Genomic DNA, 26,031 nt, shown 5'->3' with positions numbered 1-26,031 from the left:
AGGTGGGAGGATAACTTTAGGCCAGGAGTTTGAGACCAGCCTGGGCCACATATTGAGACCCTCCCTGTCTACTACTCCCCAGGAGGCTGAGGCTCATTCCACAGGCTTTTTAGTTTCTTGCATTTTCTGCTCAGCACCTAAGATATCCCTTGGGAAAAGCCAGACCCAGGCGTGTGGCCTGTTCTGCCTTCTGAGTCTCTGTGCTTTTAGGCAGCTAGAGGGCAGGAGGCCAGAGTTTGGAAAGAAAGAAAAAGAAGAAGAAGATGTATTAAGATGTAAAATTTAGAGTTTATGAGGTAAAATTGGTTCCATTTAAATAAGGATGGGAGAAGTCTAAGATGCTTTCTTCTCAGGGTTCAGTCTGAATAAGTCATAGGTGAGATTTACTAAGTTAGGAACATGAAAGAAATACAGTGAGAAGATGTTTGCCTATGTGACATCCAAGTGGAGTTGTCCAAAAGACAACTTGACCAAAGTCAGCTTGAAACTCAAGAAGTACAGGATGGAAGCCAGGCGCGGTGGCTCACGCCTGTAATCCCAGCACTTTGGGAGGCCGAGGTGGGTGGATCACAAGGTCCAAGAGATTGAGACCATCCTGGCCAACGTGGTGAAACCCCGTCTCTACTAAAAATACAAAAATTAGCCAGGCGTGGTGGCGTGCATCTGTAGTCCCAGCTACTCAGGAGGCTGAGGCAGGAGAATCGCTTGAACTTGGGAGGCAGAGGTTGCAGTGAGCCAAGATCACGCTACCACGCTCCAGCCTGGCAACAGAACGAGACTCCATCAAAAAAAAAAAAAAAAAGAAGAAGAAGTACAGGACGGAAGTATAGATTTGGGAGTTCCAGTCTATAACTGTGTGTCACTCAGGTGGATTTAAACGAGACTTTTGTTGAAAGGGCACTAGGTGGGTCACGGGATTGCCAGGCAAAAGACCCAAGCTTGGAAAATAGGCAGGAACAATGAGAGGCCAGTCCACCACAGCACAGGCCAAATTCAGATGCCAGAACCAGCTCCACAAGACCACTGCTGCTGTCATCATTATTGGACATGGGATGTCACCACTACCAGTACCCACACCATGAAAGTCCCTGGGCATGGGGTAAAGCTGACCCTGCTCTCCTGTCACCATTGCCACTGGCATGAATTCTCTATGATTCTATTTCTCTGAGTCACTCCAGAAACAACATTTCTGGAAGATGCTTGGCCAGGCCAAGGTCACATGCCTCTGTCTTAGCTAGAGAGGTGGGAAAGCAAAGATTCAACCTTTTTAGTGTCTGTCATGAAAGATAGGCTCTGCTTACTTCTAAAACTTGTAACATAAGAAGGAGATTCTGTTTCTGGGCAACCCCAAATTATCAAGATCTCCTTCAAGTGGCCATGGAGGCCACGGGGAAGAGTAATAGGAGAAATGGGCGTGGGCTGAACTGCTTTTCTACTTAAGTAGGGAATGAAGGAAAGGGAGTATAATAAGGATACTGTGAAGGAGTCATATGAGGTGTAGCAAGAAACTGGAAGAGTGTAGCCCATAAGAGCCAACAGAGGAAAGGGTTGCAGGGGCAGGATGATCAACAATGCCAAATGACACCACGCAGTCGATTGCAGGGGCAAGATGATTGACAATGCCAAATGACACTGTGTGGTCATATAAATGAAGCCTGAAAATTTCCAATGGATTTGTCCATTTGCAAGTCATGTGTCACTTTGGTGAAAGTATTTTCAGCAGAAATTTTGGGGAGAGGTCAGATGACACCAGATTTAAGGAACAACTGAAGACAAGAAAGTGGAGAGGGAGAGTATAGGCTACTCCTAGAAGTTTGGTTAAAGGCAAGAAAAATCAGTAGCATGGCATATAGGATTCAAATTGGATTTTCTTTTTAAGGTTGGGCTAGTTGATCAAGCTTATATACTGAGATCAACGAGTAGGGGAGAGGAAAAAGTTGAATATAAATGAAAGAGAGAGGTAAGGAGCAAATTTCCCAAGGAGGCAAAAAGGAATGAAATACAGATCACAGTGAAAGGATTAACTTTGTATTTGAAGAGAGACCTCTCCACTTCTGAAACAGAAAGGATGGGAGAGATTCAAATGTTTGGAGGGGACAGAAAATTGAGGCAGTTCCCCCATGGCCTTTTATTTATTTATTTATTTATTTATTTATTTATTTATTTGTTTATTTATTTATTTTTAAAGAGATGGGGAGTCTTGCTCCATTGCTGAGGCTGGAGTGCAGTGGCATAACCACAGTTCACTGTAGCCTTGAACTCCTGGGCTCCAGAGATCCTCCTGCCTCAGCCACCCAAGTACCTGGCACCCAGAGCCTTTATTTTTTCTGTGAAGCAGAATGGGGGATGGTGGGGGAGGCTGACATGTGGAAGGGTTGCTGGGTACACTGAGGACTCTGCTGAGGAGACAATGAATTTGTAGGAGCTCTGTACTGAGTGCACATTACGTTAGCTTAAGCCATTTATTCTAGATAAAAACTGACTCCTAGTCCCTCAAGATCAGAGGGCCTCAGAAAGTGCCTTGGGCAGGGTATAGTGGCTCACACCTGTAATCCCAGTACTTTGGGAGGACAAGATGGAGGACTGCTTGGGCCCAGGAGTTCAAGATCAGCCTGGGCAACATAGGGAGACCCCATCTCCACAAAAAAAAAATTAATTAGCCAGATATGTTAGTGCATGCTTAAGCCTTGGAGACTGCAGTAAGCTATGATCACACCACTGTACTCCAGCCTGAGTAACAGAGTGAGACCCTGTCTCAAAAAAAAAAAAAAAAGAAGGAAGGAAGGGAGGGGTGCCTGGGAAGCTGCCAGAAAGTGGAGAGTAGTCTCACCATTTCTGGTCTCTGCCTCTCCATGCTTCATTCTGTGTCCCCAGATGGTCTTTTTCCTTTTCTCATTCATCATAGTAGGTGGGAGGTAGATGTACCATAGCTCCTAAGTCTATGTCTCTTTTGCTTAAGAAACCAGTCCAGTTAGAATCATAATCTGTCAGCTCTAATCCCAGATTTTCAGGAGAACATCTGTTTAACACAGCTTAGACCAGGAATCCACTCACAGTTCAATAAACTGCAGCTAAAGTGCTAGAGGTCACACAAGACGAACATGGCCCTGCGGCCTGTGGATCCATAGTGTGGGTGTGGAAACTATGATTCCCACAGAATAGGGTTCATGGGCTAGACTAACCTAAACGGTGTCCCCTCACAAGCTTAAGTGTGCAGGATTGGATGACTTCCTTTATCCTGGTTTAGGATGGGAGAGTAGAGAAGGTAGATAGCTGGCATGACCCAGGAGTGTGATTTTTACAGAGTAAGTGCAAGCATATTAACAAAGATGTGATTAAAATGACTGACCAAGGATCTGGACTGGGTAGGAAAAGAGGTGAAGCCTGGAAGATACTGGTAAACTATGAGGTGGCTGAGATTTACGATGAATAGAAGAGCTAGTGGTGGTATGCTGGAAAGGGGGAATCCTAAAGGTTATTGAATACTAGAGTTGGACTTGTCACTCACGGGCACAGTGCTTATGTTCAAACACTCCCATACATACTTGGTTCTCAAAAGCTATTACGGGGCCCTTGATGGTGAGTTGTTTTAGAGAGCAGGCCCGACTCCTTCCCCTACTACTCTGAACTTCCGCACTCTGAAACCGAGGTTATATTGATCCCTCACTTTTTTCAGTTACTATAAGCAGTAGATGTAACAAACTCACACCGAGACGGTGTTGTGGCCCAGGCTGAGTGGCAAGGTGAGCAGAGGGGGACATGAAAAGGGAAAGGAATTAGAAAGGAGAGGCTGAGAATGTGCAAATGTAAATCAACCAACAACAAAAAGTTAACTGGGAAACTTCTGAGGCCAGTTTAGCAGGGATAGACATGATATGTTTATATCATTCAGGGCCAAAGCCTTCTTTGTGTGTGCTGTTTCCAGCTACAAAGAGGGAGTGAGGAAACAGAGTAGGTCTAAGATAAGCCTTTTCCCATTAGTGTTGATGGAAAAGAGGGTCACGTGGAAGCCCCAAGACTAATAAGGATGAAGGAGATCTGGCCATGTCTAGGGTTAATAACCACAATAACCACAATTACAGCTTCCATGTATGAACTACTTCCTAGTCCCAAGTACTCTGCTGGTTACTTTACATGGATTAGTTGGAATCGTAAGAAATTGAAGGTATTTGACTGTTTATAAACTGCAAAAATAGCAATTTCCTACGGTTCAACCTAACACTATCTCAGTTCATCCTCACCACAACGCCTCCATGAAACACATATTACTGTCTCCACCTCAAAGAGGAGAAATCAGATTCACAAAGTGAAAGTCATCGCTTAAGGCTACACCATCAATAAGTGCCGAACCCAAGCTTCAGACCCAGATTGACTAGAAGTCCAGGGTGCTCTTCATCACGCTGCAGCTACCGGGGAACAAATGACTTAAATGCCAGAATTTTTAAAAGCCCGAGGTGTTCGACTTCCATTGTCGAACCAGAGAATCCTGCAGTCAGCAAGGCCTCAGGACTTCCCTCAGTCTCTACCTGCCGGCCCCAACCTCCGGCGAGGGGACTCCCTCCCGGCCTACAAGCAACCTGGGTTGCCCTCCCTGCTTGTTCCTCCCAACCACTCGGGGCGCTAAATGCAAGCATTGTCCTTTGGAAGGCTCCCCGCACTCCCCCAGAGTCCCTCTTCCTTCTCCACTGCCTCCCCTACCCACGGCGCAGGCGCCACCCCCCACTCCGCACCCTTTCCCGACTAGCGACCGCCGCGCAGGCGTCTCAGGGCTGGCGTCGGCTGCTGAGGCGCGCCCAGGAGCAGGCCGTCAGGCTGTTGGTCAGGAGCGGGCCACGTGCCATCGTGTCACCGCGCGAGCGTGCGCAGAGTGGCTGAGCGCGCCCGTGACGGAACGACGAGGCGTGGGGTGCGCGACCTCGCCCGCCAGGCCCGGCCCCCGCCCCTTGGCCTGCCGCTCCGCCCCCGCGGGGCGTCCCGGGCCGCTCGTCCCGTCGGCTGCGGCCGCGCGCGGCCCGGGGTCGCCGTGAGTACTCGCCAGGCTGGCCTGTGTGGCCGCCACCACGGGCACAGGGCGGTGCGGCCGGGCCACGGGAAGGGTGCGGGGCTCGCCCCGTCTCCGCAAGGGTGGACGAAGTGAGGGGCTTGGACCGGGAGGTTCTGAGGGCCCCTCCTAGGCTGGACAGGCTTCACTCAGGCCCGGCGGCCGGGCGGCATAGATCGGGCCCAGAGCGTCTTCCCTGGGGAGGCAGGTGTTGGGTGTTTTTGGGGTCTTCAGGGGAGCCCCGGAGAACAGGTGTAACTACTTCCCCGGGAGAGGCCTCAGGGCCTGTCCTGGAAGCACGGGTGCCAGAGAGTGTTTTCGCGGGGCAGCCGTGTCCTCTCTCCCTGCGGGGTGCCCGAGATAGCGCTAACCTGCGGGAGTCGCCCCTCAGTGATTCTTCCTAGTAGTCTTTGTTTAGTGGCCTACTCCTGAGAAGGGAGCACACGGGATGGAGTGGAGTAACCTCTTCCAGGACCGCAAAGCCGGGAGCCCAACCCACAATTTAAACATTGAGCTCTGAAGCTGCTTTGACTAGACGTGAAGCTGTCACACCTAGAGAAGCGCCCATGGACCTAGGGAAAGACCTTTGTGATCCAGACTTGAGGCTCATTTACATTTGACTTATTCTCGTGGAAACTCATAAAGCGTTCTATATTAGCTGCTGAGTTTTAACGCCTTCTCTGGACACTCATCATATAGTCTATTTTTGGCCCAACTTCTTTTGAAAGGGCCCATTCTTTACCTCATTTAGATAAATCAGATAGGTCTTTCTTGCTTAATTCATTAACAACTCAATTAATTATAACCACATCACATGAAGATTAGATGTAATTAGGACCTGTCCAATGTCTTTACATCCCAGTCCTTCTGTACTCCTAACCTTAAGCAAATTGCTCGACCCCTGTAGGTCTAAGTATTCTGTGTGTAACATGAAAGCTTTGAATTAGGCCACGTTTCCGGCTAATTTTTAAAAAAGTGTTTGTGATCCTGTGAATTCCATAACCCACCACCTTCCTTTTCCAACTCTTCACCTTTTAAATCCACTTTCCATCTCTCCAGAGGAAAGGGCATTGAGAGTAGAGGGAGCAAGTCCCTTTCACTAAAGCAGCCTGGTTTGAAAAAGCCGGTAATCTCTGAACTGTCTCTTGCTTGAACAAGAAAAACTCCCTCTGAAATACCTTTTTCTCCTTGTGATAGCAACAGAAACCGAGCAGCAACAGCCCTTGGAAAGAGGCTAAATTTTTCTTGACTTCTGCAGCAACAAAGACCGTGAAAAGTTGGCACTTCTGGCCTAACGCTGCCGTCATCCTACCCCTCACCCCAGGGCAACCCAGGCTGGACATTTAGTGCCTCCCTCTTTATTCCTCTGTGATCATCCAGATCAGCACTTGACTGTTTATTTTCAAATCTCACGAACCTCACCCCAAGATCTTCACATTCTGGATCTCAGCTGCTCTTGAAGGTGAAGTTTTTCTTTTTAAAATCATTTTTTGTGTGATATTTGTCTATGTGTAGAAACATGCAGGTTATTGTATATATCTCCCATTTGACTTAAGTATCCAGCAGAGGGTTCATTCATTTATTCACTCATTCAAGAAATGTGTTAAGGGACTAAGAATGTAGACTGAAAGCAGTCAAAGCCTCTGCCACCAGAGGTTACATTCTGATAAACATTTTATATGTTAGAACATGGTAAGTGGAAAGAAATAAAGCTGGGAAGGGGGATAGAGAGTGCTAGTATGTGGGTGTTGAGTTGTTTCTGTTTTAATAAATAGGATGGTCAAGGTGGCCTTTGAGCAGAGATCTGGATGAGTGAAGGAACAAGCCATGTGGATATCTGGGTGGAAAGCATTCCAAGAAAGGGGAACAGCAGGGACAAAGGCTGTATGGCGGGAATATGCTTGGGAATATGGTGGGAAGATGAAGGCCCTATAGTGGGAATATGCTTGATGAGTTTGAAGAACAGTAATGAGGCAATTGTGGAGTCTTGGTTAATCTTCCTGTTAACATTTAGACTTGACTTTGAGGAGAGCCCATTAGAGTAGCTTCTGATTTTTTTTTAAACTTTTTATTTTGAAACTTTTCAACTTTACACAAAAGTAGGTAGGTAGGGATTACCAGAAAACCATCATGTACGTCACATAGCTTCATCAGTAATCAACATTTTGCTATTTGCTGTATTTATTTCATCTATTATCCTCCCTCCTTTTTTTTATGTGTGTGCCAGGGTGGTATTTTAAACAAATCTCAGTAATCGGGTCGTTCCATCTCTAAGAACTTTAGTTATACTTTCCTTTTGCATGTTGTTTCTGAAGGATCAGGCAACACTATCAGCTGGAAGACTCCTATGCTGGCTCTGCTCTGGCATGGTGTCTTTTGTCCCCATCCTGGCTTAGTTACCAGACTTAAGTTGGTATCTAAGGAATGAACCACAGGTCCTTAGAACACACAAGGATCTAGAACTAGAACAGTGGTTCTCAAATTTTATGCATCAGAACAACTTGGAGCGTGTGTTAAAACACAGATTACTGGGTCCAATTTCTGGAATTTCTTTTTTTCTTTTTTCTTTTCTTTTTTTTTTTTTTTTTTGAGACAGAGTTTTGCTGTTGCCCCCCAGGCTGGAGTGCAATGGCGCAGTCTTGGCTCACTGCAACCTCTGCCTCCCTAGGTCAAGTGATTCTCCTGCCTCAGCCTCCCGAGTAGCTGGGATTACAGGCGTGCACCACCATGCCTGGCTAATGTTTTTATTTTAGTAGAGAAGGAGTTTCACCATGTTGGCCATGCTGGTCTCGAACTCCTGACCTCAGGTGTCCTGCCCACCTGGGCCTCACAAAGTGCTAGGATTACAGGCATGAGCCTCAGTGCCTGGCCATTTCTGGAGTTTCTAATTCAGTAGGTCTTAGGAGGAGTCTGAGAATTTGCATTTCTAACAAGTTCCTAGATGATACTGATGCTGTAGGTCCACCAACCCCAGTCAGAGAATCACTAATCTGGAAACCTGACATTCAGTAGAACTGTATTAGAGACCTGCCAGGCACAGTGGCTCACACCTGTAATCCCAACACTTTGGGAGGCCGAGGCGGGCGGATCACCTGAGGTCAGGAGTTCGAGACCAGCCTGGCCAACCTGGTGAAACCCCGTCTCTACTAAAAATACAAAAATTAGCTGGGCATGGTGGCGGGCGCCTGTAATCCCAGTTACGTGGGAGGCTGAGACAGGAGAATTGCTTGAACCCGGGAGGCAGAGGTTGCAGTGAGCCGAGATCGCGCCATTGCACTCCAGCCTGGGCGACACAGCGAAACTCTGTCAGAAAACAAAAAAAGAAGAAGAAGAAGAACTGTGTTAGAGACCAAGAACACTTCTGTTTGAGGTTGGAGTAGCTTCAGCTGAGATGTGTGCAAAGCCAGTGACTTGCTGGTCTAGAGAGCAACTGAAAGCTTTTTTAGCCTGCTTTTAGGGTAGCTTTGCCATCTTCAGCCATTAAAGCCTTCATAATTTCACAGATGAGTTTTTTGTTTTGTTTTGTTTTTCTGCTATATGTGGAGGTTTTAATGGAGCTAAAAGTTGCTGGTATAGGATTAGGAGTCTGTGGGATTAGAAGTGAGCAGGGAATTGTGTATGAAAGGGCTCTGGGTTAAGTAAAAGTTTTTCTAAGCAATTTTTGGGATAATTATTGCATTTTTCTTTGGGAAGCAGGTTCCAAGATGACTTTAGGGCATTATTTTGGCAATGACAACTGAGACCATAACTGCCAAAAGATGTTCAGTGTTTTTGAGGACTTTTTAATTTTGAGATGGAGTTTTTGCTCTTACTGCCCAGGCTGGAGTGCAATGGCGTGATCTCGGCTCACTACAATCTCCGCCTCCCGGATTCCAGCGATTCTCCTGCCTCAGCCTCCTGAATAGCTGGGATCGTAAGCGCGCGCCACCACACCCAGCTAATTTTGTATTTTTGGTAGAGACGGGGTTTCACCCCATTGGTCAGGCTGGTCTTGAACTCCTGACCTCAGGCGATCTGGCCGTTGAGGACTTTTTAAGTTAGCTATTGTTGCCGTATAATAGCTAGTAATACTGATGTTTAAAGAGAGATACTGGCTAATATGGAGAAATAACTAAGAATAAAGAGTCCAGAAATAATCCGATTCTGAATCTTAACTCTGGTGTGAGTTGGTACTCTGAACAATTAACTGACAGAGTAAACATAAGCATCTTGTCCTGCCACCATCACTTTTGGCTTTAGGAGTTGTAACATTATGAGCTAGAGCAGGATCTTGCTCTAATCCCAGCTCTCCAGTTTAAGTAGAACAGCAGTATCTTGCATATAGTGCTTTTGTGTTTCATTATCTATAAAGAACTGCATGTGCAAGTGTGCATGTATATGCACGCAAGCATGTCTTTTTATATGCAAGTATCTGTATGTATAATGAAAGTGTATTAATAGCCAGGTGCAATGGCTCACACCTGTATTCCCAGCAATTTGGGAGGCCGAGGCCGGTAGGTCACCTGAAGTCGGGAGTTCGAGACCAGCCTGGCCAACGTGGTGAAACCCCATCTCTACTGAAAATATTAAAATTAGCTGGGCGTGGCAGCAGGCACCTGTAATTCCAGCTACTTGGGAGGCTGAGGCATGAGAATTACTTGAACCCAGGAGGCGGAGGTTGCAGTGAGCCAAGATCGCGCCATTGCACTCCAGCCTGGGCGACAAGAGCGAAACTCTGTCTCAAAAAAAAAAGTGTATTGATAAATACGTGTGCCTGTATATATACACCACCCAGCTATTAAGTGGTGATGAAACCCATTATTATCTACTTTCCACAGGACAGTGACTTGTTACCACCGCAACAGCAGAGCCTGCCATCCCCAACAGATCACCAGTTGTCCCTGACATCGTGCCCTACCTTATCTCCCTTTGTGGTCTCCTAAATGCCCATCTCGTTGGCCTTGGTTCGGCTGGTGGTATGGAGGGGTGCTGCCTAGCACTGACCTGAGAGTGTGTGTGACCCACTGACCCAATGGTGAGAACTGACTGCCCACCTCTCCAACTGATTGTTCAAAGGGTAGAGGAGACAAAGTGCAGATCTCACCCTTTCTTGGTATTTTCCCTTCTACCCTTTTGGAAGATAGAGTGGCTATTTGAAGTTAAAGGAAAGGGAAGGGGCACAGAAACAGTATTACTTGGTGTGTTTGTGTAGTGGGTTTTCTTGGGGAGGGAGAGGAGAGTTAAGTACTTTAAAGGATAGAAAGAAAATAATGAGACAAGAGAGCTTAGGTGTGCTTGGGAACTGTCTTAGGTAATGATCCTGGAAGAGGCCAGCTTGTACTGGAACCCAGATATGCTTAGGAGTCAACCTTGACATTGAAGTCATTTGCATTTCTCTCCTACTGGCTACCAGAGCCTCTCAGTCATCATACTGAGACTTCAGAAGGCCAAAATTCCCTAGATGTTTTCCTCTGTCCCACTAAGAGCTAGTCTATGGATATGATCATATCAGGAAGAGACTGAGACTCTCCCAAAGGGTGACGTGAAAGGTGTAAAGGGATCAGGGCTTCAGTTATTCTATCTTTTCTCAATCTTTGTGGGAATCTGTTCCTCATCATATCATCCCACGCCTTTCCATGGGATAATAGGGACCTAACAAAGCATGATATCCTTATTTCTCACCACTAGGACATCAAAGGCCAGTTCTGGAATGATGACGACTCGGAGGGAGATAATGAATCAGAGGAATTTCTCTATGGCGTTCAGGTGAGGTTACATCTCCCAAGACCCCCGTGTTGGATGGTCTAGATATGTGCTGCTTTTTGGATACATCAGGAGTGAAAGAGGTTCTGGAGCACAGATGAGATGAGGTTATAATGTTGATGTGGTCTGAGCATGGTCTTGTCAGAGCTGATCCCGTGCCCTTGCTCTTTCTTTGTAGTCATACCTGTTCCAGAGTAAACTACATCCTCTGTATGTGGAGACTACCCATATCTTAATTAGACATAATTATTTTCTGACTTTTATAACACTAGCCAGTGGGGGTAGTTTCATTCATTAGGGTCACATCTTAAAAGATTACTCTGCCAGCGATTGCATAATGCCATCACTACCCAGGGCACAGTCCTGAGCAGAAGTACCCAGACTCTCAGAATGCTCTTCACTTAGAACCAATCTTAGGAAACCTGTAACTCTTCAGCCTGTTCTGAGTTGTCATAGAAGGTATCCTGGTCAAGGTCTGAGAGAAAAGCTGGAGATTTAAGGAAGTGAACTCCAAGCAAAAGCCTACATTTGGTCTGCTGAACCTTTTTAAAGTCATGATGAGATGGAGACCTCTGTTAATGAAATCCCTTGCTAGGGTCACCACTGAGAACCCCTTCACATAAGTGGCTTTTACTTCCCCTATACTGCTGTCTGATTTTTCCTGTTCCTGGTATCTCTTCATATTCTTTTTATTATCTGTCTCTTTCCCTCGTCTTTTTCCACCTCTCTCCACCACCATTTTTGCTGCTATCTCAGGGGAGCTGTGCAGCTGACCTGTATCGACACCCACAGCTTGATGCAGACATTGAAGCCGTGAAGGAGATCTACAGTGAGAACTCTGTATCCATCAGGTGGGACTCTACTTCAGGGGTGGCAGGGCAGCAAGTCACTTCTTTCCGAGTTGTTAAAAGGCTAGAGGTTTTTCTTTTTATGGTATGATAGTGGGATAAATTATGAACTTAATGATAGAAAATGCTCAGAATAAATGAGCTTGGCTGAGAGTAGAGAGTAAGGCCACTTTTCTTAGGAATTCCCTCTTATCCTAGACCCCTCTGGGCCAGTAGTTTCACCTTTCAGGTAAGAAATGCTTTTGGCCTGGAAGAAGATCCTGATCAGGTAAGTGGTGTAAGGCTGTAGCTAAGACCCTAGGTACAAAACTGTCGTCCACTCTTCCCTTTCCCCTGTCCCCAGGCTCAGTTCTCTTTCCAACTCAGTTTCTATTCCCTTCTTTCTCCCTTAATGAGTCTCACCTGTTGTCACCTGTATCTCTATAGAGAATATGGAACTATCGATGACGTGGACATTGACCTCCACATCAACATCAGCTTCCTCGATGTAAGTGGGGCTAGTACCTGCCAACAACATGTCTAGCTGGACTTGTGGAATTTGTCATGTAGGCCAGGAGTCTTGTTCCCGAGTGCTGTATTTGGAGCACATATTCTTCATCTCTGTCTTTCCTAGACCATCAGCAGACAGTGGTGTGTACTGTCATGTGCATGTGTGTGTCATATAGGGGAAATTTCAGGTCCATTCGTCTATGTTGCTAAACTGGAAACTATTTCCCTTCTTCTTTTAGGAGGAAGTCTCTACAGCCTGGAAGGTCCTCCGGACAGAACCTATTGTGTTGAGGCTGCGATTTTCTCTCTCCCAGTACCTAGATGGACCGGGTAAAGGCAGTGACTTTGGGCAAGTGGGTGGTCTGAGTGTGGTCTAATCCAAAGCCCTAAGTTAACTGAGGTAGAAAAAAATTAGGAACAAGGTCCTTGGGCTCAATCTGCAGGCTATTGGTAGGGGCTTTTTAGTCCCCTGTAATTGGTATCTTCATCCCCTGTCACCTAATAACCATTCCCTAAAGGCCTTCTTGCCTAATGACATTGTTTTCTCCGGTTCCAAGATAAAATTTCTTTCTCCTCCTTTTCTCAACATCCTCCTGAGGATGTTTCAGATTCATATGACAGCTTCTAGAATCTGCCCTCTCCCTCAGATGTTTTTTTCTTCCACCATTACTCTTTAGAGTACCCAGCAGCTATGATCTTTAGAATGTATGGAAGCTATTCCACTGAGCTTTGGACTCCAGGAAGACAAGAGATATGTACTTACTAGTAGCCTTCTCTTCTCTTTGCAGAACCATCCATTGAGGTTTTCCAGCCATCAAATAAGGAAGGATTTGGGCTGGGTCTTCAGTTGAAAAAGTAAGAACTTTGGTCTTTTCTGGTCATGGACATGTGAAGGAAGGAAAGAGAGGTGGAAATATATGGATGGACAGGCAGAGCCTTGGATGGAATGCCTCCTTCCAAAAATGTCTTTCTGAAATACGCCCAGGAAAAGCTAAAATAAATTTAGGGAGCCAGATTTCAGCTTGTGGAGAAAGAGTATGTGGTTCTTGGGTGTCAGAACCTGAGACTTTCTAGAGATAAAAGAGGCTCATCACTACTTAGCATTTTTACTACCCTGAAATCAGAGTCATGCTATTCATATTTCTCTAGTGGTTTCTTCAGAGTAAGTCTCTAGGAACTCTAGTTTATTGAATGTGTTGAGCATTAAGCTAGGTATTTGGTATGCAAAGAAATGAAGCATATTTTCCACTCTCAGTGAAGTTTCAAATAGAGTCCACTGGATACATATTCTAATACAGGTGAATATGTAAGGTTTAGAAAGGACACTGAAGAGTGACTCAGTCTGTTGAAAGGGTGATGATTAATAATTTCCTTTGTTTTTTTTTTTTTTTTTTTTTTTTTTTGGAGACAGAGTCTTGCTCTCACCCAGGCTGGAGTGCAGTGGCATGATCTTGGCTCACTGCAACTTCTGCCTCCTGAGTTCAAGTGATTCCTGTGCCTCAGCCTCCTAAGTAGCTGGGATTACAGGCACCCACCACCATGCCCGGCTAATTTTTGTATTTTTAGTAGAGATGGGGGTTTCTCCATGTTGGCCAGGTTGGTCCCAAACTCCTGGCGTCAAGTGATCCACCTGCCTCAGCCTCCCAAAGTGCTGAGATTACAGGTGTGAGCCACTGCACCCAGCCAGTGATTAGTAATTTTCAAGGATGGATAAGAGTTGTCCATGTAGACAGATTCTGAGGGTGAATAACATTTGCAGGGGCTTAGTCACGTAAAGCAGTATGTGTGTAGGGAGCTTCAGGTAGTTAAATATTGCTGGTAAAATACAGGCTGGGGGTGTAGGAGCCAAAGCCAGAGAATAGGGAAGGGTTCAAGTTAGAGAGGATCTTGGACTTTTATCCTTTAGGCAGTGTGAACATTGAAGGGTTTAGGGAAAGAAATGACGTGGTCAGATTTATTTTTAAAAACCATTCTGGTAGCATTATACAAAATGGGTAGGAGGGGATGAGACAAGAGACCAGAACTAGTGTAGTAGGGTGCTTTTGTAAAAGTCAAGACAAGAGATGCTAAAGGCCAGAGCTAAAGTGTGATTATAGGTGAGAATGGAGATGAGAGACAGATTAGAAAGATTTGTGAGGTATAAAATCAATAAGACTTGAAGACTGATTTAGATATATTGAATATAGCCATAAGGGCCAAAGAGTAGTGGAAAATACATTTAGGTTTCCAGCCTAGATGTCTGGGTAAATTGTGATACCACCAATGTAAATAGGGATATGAGAGGGGAGCAGGTTTGTAGGATGATGATAGGTAATTAGTTCCATTTTTGACATGTTATTTAAAGGTAACTTTCAGATATGCAGGTAGAGATGCTTATCCGAAATGTCAATTTGCTACTTACCAGAGTATATGTCAATTTGCTACTTACAGGAGAGGTTAGGGTTGAAGATATGCATCAATGTGTGTGGGAAGAAGTTACAGCCAGTGAATATGAGATTGCCAAAGGAGGGCATGATAGTGGGAAAAGAAGATAGGATCAAGGACAAAATACCCTTAAACACTCAGACGAAATCCCAAAGAAACCAGCAGGGTAGGCAGAGGAAGAAGAAACACTGCAGGTAGGTCAGAGTAGAATAGGAAGAGAATGGTGGCACAGAAGACAAAGGAGGGCAGGTTCTGCAAGGAGGGCCAGATGCCAGAGAAGATAAGGGAAGAACCTGGGAGTTTCCATCGGATTTAGCATCAGGATGAGAACAATTTTAGTGGTGAAGGTAGGAACCAGAATACAGAAAGTTGAGAGGTGAGTGGTTGGCAACAACATAGAAACAATGAGTATGGGTTGAGAAATTTGTATGGGGATGGGAAGGCAACAGGGAGAGGTTAACTAGACTAAGGTGCAGAAAGTTGACATTTTTTGTTGACTTTGGGAAAGGAACTGACAGGAAAGGGGAATGATTGACACATCATGGTCCCTAAAAAGGCAAGTCAGGGCTGAGATCTAGAGCACAAATCGAAGGATTGATCTTAGGTAGAAGGGTCACCTTACCTCCAGAGAATGGAGGGATCAAGGTAGGGTGGAAATGTAAGTAGATTTTATAGTAGGGTTGGAAAACTAAGGGAACTGATACCTGATGGCTTAAGAAGGAAGAGAGGTTATTGGTTGTAGATGAAGTTAGTAACTTAAAGAAGGTAATAAGGATTTAGAACAATACCTTAGAGTAATGCTAGAGAGAACTGATCAAGGACAAGTGAAAGGATTGACAAATCTAGCTAAGGGCGCAGCTCAAATTGGAAACCATAAATTTGAGAATATAATTTTTCTCCTAACAATGTCAGTACCCCTTATGTCCCTACTCCCTTTCTTCATGACTCACAAGGAACAAAGTGGTACTCACCTCCATCCTACCACTTCTGTTGCCCTGTCAACAGTATAGTCATTCTTGGCAATAGATTTCAAAGTTTGCAGCCTTTGAAGGCTCACCTTTGAAATCTCACTCTAAAGGCAACGCATCTCTGAATTTTTCTGGCCATTAGGCTAGGTACCCTCTAGGGTGAAGGGGTGCTCTGGGATGGTGATTTTTTTATTTACTAAGGTCATTTTAAGGGGTCTTCAGATACACATTCCCCTACCACAACTAGCTTTGCAGTCCCTGGGTCTGAATTTTAGATTATTTGTCTCTCTTTAGTCCTTATTTCTTGACCCTGCCTCATCTTGCCTAAGCTCATTCTTTTTGATCCCTCAGGATCCTGGGTATGTTTACATCCCAACAATGGAAACATCTGAGCAACGATTTCTTGAAGACCCAGCAGGAGAAGAGGCACAGTTGGTTCAAGGCAAGTGGTACCATCAAGAAGTTCCGAGCTGGCCTCAGCATCTTTTCACCCATCCCCAAGTAAGTGCTCCCTAAAGCTGATCATCTGTAAACACCTTGTGATAGCCCCCACCCCCACCTTCTTGATTACATAAACGTTTCTATCCCCTCTCTTCCCTGAATTCTGTCTCTTTAACTACTGACATCACTCACATGGTCCTGTTCCCTATGTGTCCTTACCTTTCTACTCCTTATCCAAGGTTAATACCTAATCCTTTATGTAAAACAGAATACCTAGCTCGTGATATGTATTTGGAGAAATGTATGCTGAATCTTCCATCTTTCTGTTCTTTTGTCCTGATCCGTTTCCCCATCCTAAGAAGAAAGTGTCAGAGAACAGGCAGTAATTCCTTGCTAGGTTCTGGAAATAAATATTGCTCCATTCTTTGACCCCAGGTCTACATTTTCCCCCTGTGGTGTCTTCTGATATTCCCAAAGGCAGAAACAAACCCAGATTTGTAGCTTCCCAGGAATCATTGTTGACAGTCAGATAGTCAATATTAGGCCCTTTGGGATGCAACTACTTCTTGCCTAGCGCAGTGTTTAACAATCTCTCTCTCTCTATTTTTTTCTCTCTCTCAGAAAAACAGGCAGCCTTTCCAAGGGATTATTCCATACTTGGCTTAGAAACATAATAACCAATCCTCTGCCTCTGCCCACCCTCAATGTCCCAATGTGAAGAACCCACAGATGATGACATAAAAATTTTAATTCAGATGTGTGATCTACTTGTTTTAATAGTGTTTAAGATACAATGCAACTTTCCTCAGATATGAGTTTGTCTTTCTTTGGTTTAGAACTTTTGGCTTAGGGCTCACTTATCTCCAGTCCCCTCCAGAGATCCTATGAAATCCCCAGTTTTGGCCGGGCGCGGTGGCTCACGCCTGTAATCCCAGCACTTTGGGAGGCCGAGGCGGGTGGATCACGAGGTCAGGAGATCGAGACCATCCTGGCTAACACGGTGAAACCCCGTCTCTACTAAAAATACTAAAAATTAGCCGGGCGTGGTGGCGGGCGCCTGTAGTCCCAGCTACTCGGGAGGCTGAGGCAGGAGAATGGCGTGAACCCAGGAGGCGGAGCTTGCAGTGAGCCGAGATCGCGCCACTGCACTCCAGCCTGGGCGACAGAGCGAGACTCCGTCTCAAAAAAAAAAAAAAAAAAAAAGAAATCCCCAGTTTTATCACTTCTCTTTGCTCTCTCTCTGCAGGTCTCCCAGTTTCCCTATCATACAGGACTCCATGCTGAAAGGCAAACTAGGTGTACCAGAGCTTCGGGTTGGGCGCCTCATGAACCGTTCCATCTCCTGTACCATGAAGAACCCCAAAGTGGAAGTGTTTGGCTACCCTCCCAGCCCCCAGGCAGGTCTCCTGTGCCCTCAGCACGTGGGCCTCCCTCCCCCAGCACGGACCTCTCCTTTGGTACATGGGCTGGGGAGGGTTTGACTTGGCTATCAGGAGGGTGGGAGTGGAAATGTGGGAGTGTAGTTTCTCAAAATGGGGTGGGGATATGGTTGTCTAGGCATCATAAATCAAACCTAGGTATGTACCATGAGTGAGTAGAATGGAACACTTCTTTTTTTTTGAGACGGTCTCACTCTGTCATCCAGGCTGGAGGGCAGTGGCGATCTCTGCTCACTGCAGTCGCTGCCTCCCAGACTCATGATCCTCCTACCTCAGCCTGTCGAGTAGCTGGGACTATAGGCACATGCCACGACTGGCTAATTTTTCATATTTTTGTAGAGACGGGCTTTTGCCATGTTGGCCAGAGTAGTCTTGAACTCCTGAGCTCAAGTGATCCACCTTCCTTTACCTCCCAAAGTGCTGGGATTACAGGCACGAGCCACCACTCCCAGCTGGAAAACATTTTTTAACAGTAGAAAACTTATGTCTAAATTGTCTAGCGAGCTTCTCTGATAGGCCGTGAAGCACAGAGTCTGGAGATGGGAATCTCGAGGAGAAGTCATGTATGATTTTATTAGTTTGTGAGTAGGACTGTAGTTAACTGTAGCTGCTGTACTAACCTATTCCATCTACTTTGAAGGAGGGTTAAGGACAGGTGAACCCCTTTCCAGAACCTTTGGCAAAAATGTCTAAAAGTCTCCTTTCTAGCTTCGGGATTCTGAGCTAGGGTTTAGCTGCTTTAGGAGAGTCCTAGGTGATAGGCAAGAGTCAGGTCTGTCTAGGCCCCAGCTTCATAGGAGGTTCACGGGGTCTGTCTTTTTACTCTCACCAGGTCAGTGGTCACTGCAAGAACATTCCCACTCTGGAGTATGGATTCCTCGTTCAGGTAATCAAGTCAAAATTGTCACTCCAAAGCTCTTCCCTGTTGTCTGACCCGTTTGGTCTCCTAACACCTCCCAGCTACTCAATCAAATACTTCCTGAATTGCTTTGCTTCCAGAACTAATGGTAGAAGGAAAGAAGGCATTGTTCCCATTTTCAAGAAACTGACAGCATTACTAGAAAGACAATACTTACCACTTATGATCAAGTGCCAGTGAGGCACCGCCAATTTTAAGTGTATGGGTGTCGAGACTCATACGACATGAGATGAGAATGAGATTGACACTAATTTCCTTAATGAGTCCCAATAGCCCTTGCTCAAATTATCTTTAGTATTCTTCACAGACCCCCTTTCACTGCTCAGCTACTACTGGTCATTTGCTTTTTAAAATCTCTTTATTCCCTGGGCATGCTTTCACTTTTGCATCTCTGTTAACCTTTGTTCATGTAATTCTTCCTATCTTCCTCTTGCTATCAAGAGTCAGATGGCACCTTTTCCATAAAATTGCCATTACTCCAATGCATTAACCAGATGTGATGTCTCCCCTCACTGAACTGTTACGATTTGTTTTTGTTTCATATGGCACCTGTGTGTCACATACTATGGGCTGCCTTGAATTGTTATTAATTTATAAACATGCCACATCTCTCCTATTGAAGTTCAGCTTCTGAGAAAACAACCTTTAATTTTATTTCATAGTCAAGAAGACCTTTCACAGAGCTGGGTACATAATGGGCATTCAGTAAATCTGCATTAAATGAATAAAGTCTCTTGCATGTCCCATTACCAGCCTAAAATCATGTGAAAGGGGAACAACTTGATTGATGCACAAAAGCTATGTTAAGACAGGGTGTCATTAAAAAAAAAAAAAAAAAAAAAAAAAAACGCTGTAGGATATTGCTGCATTAGCTCTGGATTTTCCTATCTTCCTAGCACAGAATTGTCTGTAGTTTTGACCAGCGGTCTGGCTAATTGTTCTAGGCAGTTGAAATGGCTTCTCAGGACCTTCTGCCATGTAATTGATTGAATGCTCTCCTATCCCAGAGGGACAGCCTATAATTACAAGTACTTTTAATAGTTTGATTAGCACCCATTTTATATTTTTAAAATGCCTTCATGGACATCATCTCATTTCTTGCAATACCCCTATGAGGTGAATAATGCTCTGCTATATAAACAAAGAAACCAAGGCTCAGGTTAACTGACTTGCTTAAAGTTATATATGCCATTAAGTATTAGAAGTACAATGTTAACCCAGGTCTTCTCAATCAAACATCATGTTCTTATTTTTACTATACCATACAGTCTTAGCTCTGCAGTCAGGCCATCAGTTTAAGTACACAGCCTAAGAATATATCCTACCTTAGGCACGGGGCTGGGAGGATGGAGGGTAGCTGGAAAAAAAAGCTGAAATTATTTCCCATATCTGTGTGTGCCAGTACTTCCAAAAGACTTAGAATCTGTTGTTTTCCCAGATCATGAAGTATGCAGAACAGAGGATTCCAACATTGAATGAGTACTGTGTGGTGTGTGATGAGCAGCATGTCTTCCAAAATGGATCTATGCTGAAGGTATAGGACCGTACTCTATGACCCTCTTCCTTAACCAGGTCCCCTTCACTCCTCTCCTTTATTTCCTTCTTCCTTGGTCTGTGGTCAAGGTAAAATTCTGTCTGTACACCCTGATACTCTAGAAATTGTTGATTTTTCTCAGAAAACAAGTCTCAGCAGTACTGTTTAGAGAGATGAGGATATGAGAATATTTATTTAGGATAGAGTCCACCTGACATTTAAAAATGGGGATCAGATATTGACCAAGATGATTGGATATGATGCCGTCCTCAAGGACTCTAAGTCCACATGGGAGACAGACAAATCACAATGTATGGTAAGTTTATAGAAGAGATATTAGCATTGTTAAAAATCAGGTGAGAGAACATCTGACTTCATAGGAAGATCAGGGAGCTTCATAGGGGAGACAGTGTTAACTCCCAAACTTATCAGTAAGGCATTTTAATTAAGACTTTATTGGTAGTTTTCTCCTGATATAGAGGGCCTCAAATTCCTACCCTGTTTTAGAGTTGTCTGAGGTTAGGACTGTCCCTCTCTGCCTACACCTTATTGCACACCCCATCCCACCACCATCTGTTTAATATATCCTTTCAGCCAGCTGTCTGTACTCGTGAACTATGCGTTTTCTCCTTCTACACACTGGGCGTCATGTCTGGAGCTGCAGAGGAGGTGGCCACTGGAGCAGAGGTATGGGGGAGGGAAACGTGGCTGGGGAATTGGGATCAAGAAAGACAGAGGAACCCAGCAATTTCATTCTTGGAATTTAACTTCCAAAAATGCTTTTGTATATAAGATAACCACTGTAGTATTGTTTGTAAAATAAAAAATGGATACAACCCCATCTGTAGGGGCTCCGGTTAAAGAAATTATGGGATATCGTTAGAGTAGATGTACTATACAGGTATTATTTATAGACAGAATTTTAACATAGTCATATAAAAAAGCAAATACAACAGCATATGTAGTAAAATTGTCCATGTAAGAAAATAAAGGGCCGAGCACAGTGGCTCACACCTGTAATCCCAGTACTTTGGGAGGCTGAGATGGGAGGATGGCTTGAGCTCAGGAGGTCGAGGCTGCAGTGGGCCATAATCACGCCACTGCACTCCAGCCTGGGTAACAGAGTGAGCCCCTGTCTCTTTAAAAAAGAATGAGAGAGAAAGAAAAAATATTTCCGTAGGAAAATTATCTGGAAGGATATACATCAAACTCACTGGTACTTAGCTGTGAGGATTGAGATTAGTTTAAGGGCAGGAAGATGGTTTTTTATCTTTTCTTTAATTACTTTGGTATTACTTGAATTTTTATGAGCTTGTATTTTCTATTTTGAAAGCCTTAAACATATTTGCTTTTTAAAAGAACATCAGAGAGAAATACTGGATACTCTGTGACTCCCAGTACTGGGAAATCATTTAGCTTCTGCCCTGTTTTTTTTCCTTTCCCCTAAGGTGGTGGATCTGCTGGTGGCCATGTGTAGGGCAGCTTTAGAGTCCCCTAGAAAGAGCATCATCTTTGAGCCTTATCCCTCTGTGGTGGACCCCACTGATCCCAAGACTCTGGCCTTTAACCCTAAGGTATGTTACTTGAGAAAGTCAGGGCTAAGGAACAGAAATGGTAAAAGATAGTGGCAGACTATGGGCTGACATTCTGGTATATACAGGGCTTGGAATAAGGGACAGAATTCTTAAACTCTGTGATTTAGCTGTTTCAGTGAATAAATAGCCAAGTTTGACACAGAAAGGGGAGAAGAATTAATATTAGTTACATTATGATAGGGAAAAAGGGCTTTTGGAGCCAGACAGACCTGGATTCCATTTGAGATTCTGCTGCTCCCCATTTGAAGGGTGTTAGGCAAGTCACTTAACCTTTCTAAACTTCAATCTCCTTATCTTGTAAAAAGGGATAATATTTATTTTGCAGATCATTATACAAATGAGAAGTAGGCTGGGCGCGGTGGCTCGCGCCTGTAATCCCAGCACTTTGGGAGGCTGAGGCAGGTGGATCACAAGGTCAGGAGATCGAGACCATCCTGGCTAACATGGTGAAACCCTGTCTCTACTAAAAAATACAAAAAATTAGCCGGGTGTGGTGGTGGGCACCTGTAGTCCCAGCTACTCGGGAGGCTGAGGCAGGAGAATGGCATGAACTTGGGAGGCAGAGCTTGCAGTGAGCCGAGATTGTACTACTGCACTCCAGCCTGGGCGACAGAGCAAGACTCTGTCTCAAAAAAAAAAAAAAAAAAAAAAAAAAAAGAAAAGAGAAGTAATATATGTAAAGTACTGTTTTAGGGTTTTCCAGAGAAACAGAACCAATAGGAGATATATATGGAGAGAGAAGGAGAAAGAGGTTTATTATAAGGAATTGCCTCACATGATTATGGAGGCTGAGAAGTCCCAACATCTACAGTTAGCAGGCTGCAGACCCAGGAGAGCCAGTGGTATAGTGGTAGTCCCAGTCCCAAGGCTTGAAAAATCAGAGAGTGGGCTGGGTGCAGTGGCTTCTGCCTGTAATCCTAGCACTTCGGGAGGCCAAGGCGAGTGGATCACTTGACTGGAGTGAGGAGTTAAAGACCAGCCTGGCCAACATGGTGAAACCCTGTCTCTACTGAAAATACAAAAAATTAGCCAGGCATGTTGGTGGGCGCCTGTAATCTCAGCTACTTGGGAGGCTGAGGCATGAGAATCGCTTGAACCCAGGAGGCAGAGGTTGCAGTGAGCCGGGATCGCACCACTGCACTCCAGGCTGGGTGACAGAGTGAGACTCTGCCTCAAAAAAACAAACAAAACCAAAAAATCAGAGCCAATGGTGTAAGTTCTAGTCTGAAAGCCTGAAGGCTTAACATCCAAGAAGAGCCAATTTTTTTTTTAGTTCAAGTCCAAAGACTGGAAAAGACTGATAATCCAACTCAAGCAATCAGGCAGGAGGAATACCTACAAACTCTACAAACTCATGGCGGGGTGGGGCAGAGGAGTCAGCCTTTTTGTTCTATTCAGGTCATCGATTGATTGGATAAGGCCCTTCCACATTAGGGAGGACAATTTGCTTTACTCAGTCTGCTGATTCAAATGTTAATCTCAACCAGAAACACCCTCACAAACACACCCAGAAATAATGGTTGACCAGATGAGTGGGTACCTCATGGCCCAGTCAAGTTGACACACAAAATTAACCATCACAAGTACCCAGCATAGTACCTCACTATTACTGTCATTACTATACAGAGTTCTTTATATATGATATTTAATCCTCAGAACATCTCTATGGGGGTGATAGGAGTTATCTTCACTTGCATAAAGGGATGCTAAAGGTTCTAAGAGGCCAAATAACTTACGATGTTACTCCCAGCTGGTAAAAGAGAACTAGCATGTGCCCCTAGAACTGTCTGACATTAATGCTCTTTCCATGACATACTGTTGTTTCCTAGGGCCTAGACTTTTTTTGGTACGTCTAGCCCCTTTTCATCACATCTTACTTTCCTCTACTTTTCTTTATTTGGTTCTTCTCTTCCCATTGATTCTCCACAGAAGAAGAATTATGAGCGGCTTCAGAAAGCTCTGGATAGTGTGATGTCTATTCGGGAGATGACCCAGGTATTCTGCCTTCTCTCTGTCCCCTCTCCTCTGCCTGCCCAGTTCAAGTGTCCTATTCTGTTTGTAATTTGTGGGAGTGGGATGAAGATTTAGAGATGCTACTCACTGTATTTTTTTTTTAGTCTTTCCTCTTTAACCTTCCCAATTCCTGTTCTCTGTTTTGTTAGCTCTGTTACTCCTCTTTATTCTCTTTAGTCTTTGTGTCTCATTCTTTACCTTTGCTGTTAATTCCTTTACAAGTTGTTCATATTTAATGTTTTGCCATAATTCTTAGGGAGTTAAGAAGTGAAGGAAAGACCTCTGCCCAGGGTTGGGAGGGTGAGGAGGAGGGGGGCTTGAAGGTAAGGAACTAGACACAGGGGCCTACATCTTCTATCCTTCTAGGGGTGGGGCAGCCACATGGAGCGGTGACCATCCTTTGACTCAAGGCTGTCCCTCACCAGACTTCCCCACCCCTCGTCTGCAATCTCTGCATGAATAGACATTCATTTGTACTCATTTACAGGTGGGCCTCTTCTCAGCAAATCCTGTATATCACAGTTGAGATTTACACATAAGATACACCTAGGAGGAATGATTTACTTGTCAGGAGGACGCTTTGCTTTATTTAAAGATTTACCACAGGATTCCTTAGCCTAATCTTCTTGGGACATTGATTTTATTTATTTTTTGATTTATAATCAACTTTTTAGGGCTGTAGGAATTGCATAAAATGAGGGAGACCCACCTGCATGTTGTTTTGTAAGCATCTTCAGTCATTTTCATATTTATTTATGAGTCTTCCCAGCCTGACTAGGGCTCCTTGAGGGTGGGAACCCTATCTCCTTTTTGCTCTGTGTGGCCTTTGGTGCCTACCTTGCCCTGGACCCTAATAGTCACTCTGTGAAAAGCAGAAAGCAGGTAGGCTCCCACCTCTCCAGGGAGATAACGTTATGGCCATTGTCTTACAGGGCTCATATTTGGAAATCAAGAAACAGATGGACAAGTTGGATCCCCTGGCCCATCCTCTCCTGCAGTGGTATGGATAGAATGGCTCATCCTTCTTGGGTTATGGGGAGGGAGGGAGTTATTGGACATGGAACCTGTACCTTCTTTTAGTGGTGGTTTCAACATCCTTCCCAAGGTTATAGGCAGTAATGGGTGCTTTTTCTTGGAGTTTGTTGATATAGCTTGCCTTGAAAACAACACATCCTACAAAACGCCCACAAATTCTGACATGATTTTTCTTTCAAAAAAATTATTTTTAATCTTATTTTAATTGTTTCTTTTTTTTTTTTTTGAGATAGGGTCTCACTCTGTTGCCCCAGCTAGAGTGCAGTGGTGCGATCATGGTTCACTGTATCCTTGCCCTTCAGTGCTCAAGTGATCCACCTCAGCCTCTCCAGTAGCTGGGACCACAGGCATGCGCCACCACACCCAGCTAATTTTTTTTTTTAATAGAGATGGAGTCTCCCTATGTTGCCCAAGCCAGTCTTGAACTCTTGGGCTCAAGTGATCCTCCTGATTGGCTTCCCAAAGTGCTGGGATTACAGCTGTGAGCCACGATGTGCAGCTGACATGATTTTTCAAGTTCTCTTTAGGTGTTCCATGTTTCGCAATAGGTTTTGTTGTTTGTTTTCTTTTTTGGTTTGTTAATTTATTTTTTAAATTGACAGATAGAAATTATAGGGCCGGGCGCGGTGGCTCACACCTGTGATCCCAATACTTTGGGAGGCCGAGGCGGGCGGATCACCTGAGGTTGGGAGTTCGAGACCAGCCTGACCAACATGGAGAAACCCCATTTCTACTAAAAATACCAAATCAGCTGGGCATAGTGGCCCATGCCTGTAGTCCCAGCTACTCGGGAGGCTGAGGCAGGAGAATTGCTTGAACCCGGGAGGCGGAGGTTGCCATGAGCTGAGATTGCTCCATTACACTCCAGCCTGGGCAACAAGAGCGAAACTCCGTCTCAAAAAAAAAAAAAAAAATTACATGTATTGTGTACAACATGATGTTTTGAAATATGTGTACATTGCAGAGTGGTTCAGTAGAGCTAATAAGCATATGCATTATCTCGCGTATGTATTTTTTGTGGCGAGAACACTTAAAATCTATTACCACAGTGATTTTGAAGAATATTACACATTGTTACTAACTATAGTCACCACCAATAGGTTTTTGTTTCCTTTGCATGTAGAAATTAACACTGTTAATTTCAACTAAGTTTTCTTTGCATCCAGAGACGTCTGTCTCCTCCTGCTATCCCCTTGCCCTGTCTCTGGGCCTCCTTGATGATACAGAATGTCCAGAGCCTTGAGGCACTATTGCTGTGCTCTTCTCCTAGCCAAGATTTTGACTGTCCCTGCTGCCATCCATTCCTGATCTCAATTTCTATTGTTTTCCTGACATAGCTTTCCCTTTCTAGTTTGCCTCCCTCTTCCTAGTCAGCCTTCAGCACTTCCTCAGTGCAACAGCTTTCTCCCTCTTACCTGAGGAATAACCAGGCATAGACCATCTGAGGTGGCATCACAGGTACATAGATGAGGCACAAAAAACAAAGACAACAGCAAACTGTATCCACATGGGAGATAGTGCTCTCTTGCTGAGCCCTCAGTGT

The 26,031-nt window shown here is 44.7% G+C and overlaps 1 protein-coding gene across 12 annotated transcripts in view; it reads left to right on the top strand.

The window, feature by feature from the left end:
• The first annotated feature begins 4,725 nt into the window (after positions 1 to 4,725).
• PARP6 (poly(ADP-ribose) polymerase family member 6) overlaps positions 4,726 to 26,031 on the top strand; it is a 31,998-nt gene continuing 10,692 nt past the window's right edge. For 2 of the 12 annotated variants that reach the window (XM_031002276.3, XM_031002274.3), the window contains exons 1-16: positions 4,726 to 5,023; positions 6,239 to 6,503; positions 9,859 to 10,055; positions 10,709 to 10,786; positions 11,540 to 11,634; positions 12,058 to 12,118; positions 12,360 to 12,450; positions 12,909 to 12,975; positions 15,864 to 16,013; positions 17,200 to 17,350; positions 18,225 to 18,278; positions 19,750 to 19,845; positions 20,440 to 20,532; positions 21,294 to 21,419; positions 23,370 to 23,435; positions 24,386 to 24,453. In XM_031002276.3, the coding sequence (XP_030858136.1) occupies positions 10,053 to 10,055; positions 10,709 to 10,786; positions 11,540 to 11,634; positions 12,058 to 12,118; positions 12,360 to 12,450; positions 12,909 to 12,975; positions 15,864 to 16,013; positions 17,200 to 17,350; positions 18,225 to 18,278; positions 19,750 to 19,845; positions 20,440 to 20,532; positions 21,294 to 21,419; positions 23,370 to 23,435; positions 24,386 to 24,453 (1,199 nt within the window). In that variant the 5' untranslated portion in view covers positions 4,726 to 5,023; positions 6,239 to 6,503; positions 9,859 to 10,052. Of the gene's footprint in view, positions 6,504 to 9,858; positions 10,056 to 10,708; positions 10,787 to 11,539; positions 11,635 to 12,057; positions 12,119 to 12,359; positions 12,451 to 12,908; positions 12,976 to 15,863; positions 16,014 to 17,199; positions 17,411 to 18,224; positions 18,279 to 19,749; positions 19,846 to 20,439; positions 20,533 to 21,293; positions 21,420 to 23,369; positions 23,436 to 24,385; positions 24,454 to 26,031 lie in introns of all 12 variants that reach the window. The other 10 variants (XM_031002272.3, XM_031002270.3, XM_031002271.3 and 7 more) reach the window with 7 other exon arrangements.

The sequence above is a fragment of the Gorilla gorilla genome, chromosome 16 (assembly GCF_029281585.2).
Source record: "Gorilla gorilla gorilla isolate KB3781 chromosome 16, NHGRI_mGorGor1-v2.1_pri, whole genome shotgun sequence".
NCBI classification, from domain to species: domain Eukaryota; kingdom Metazoa; phylum Chordata; class Mammalia; order Primates; family Hominidae; genus Gorilla; species Gorilla gorilla.
The sequence above is the reverse complement of the archived record's forward strand: the minus strand, read 5'-3'. Positions and strand labels throughout refer to the sequence as shown.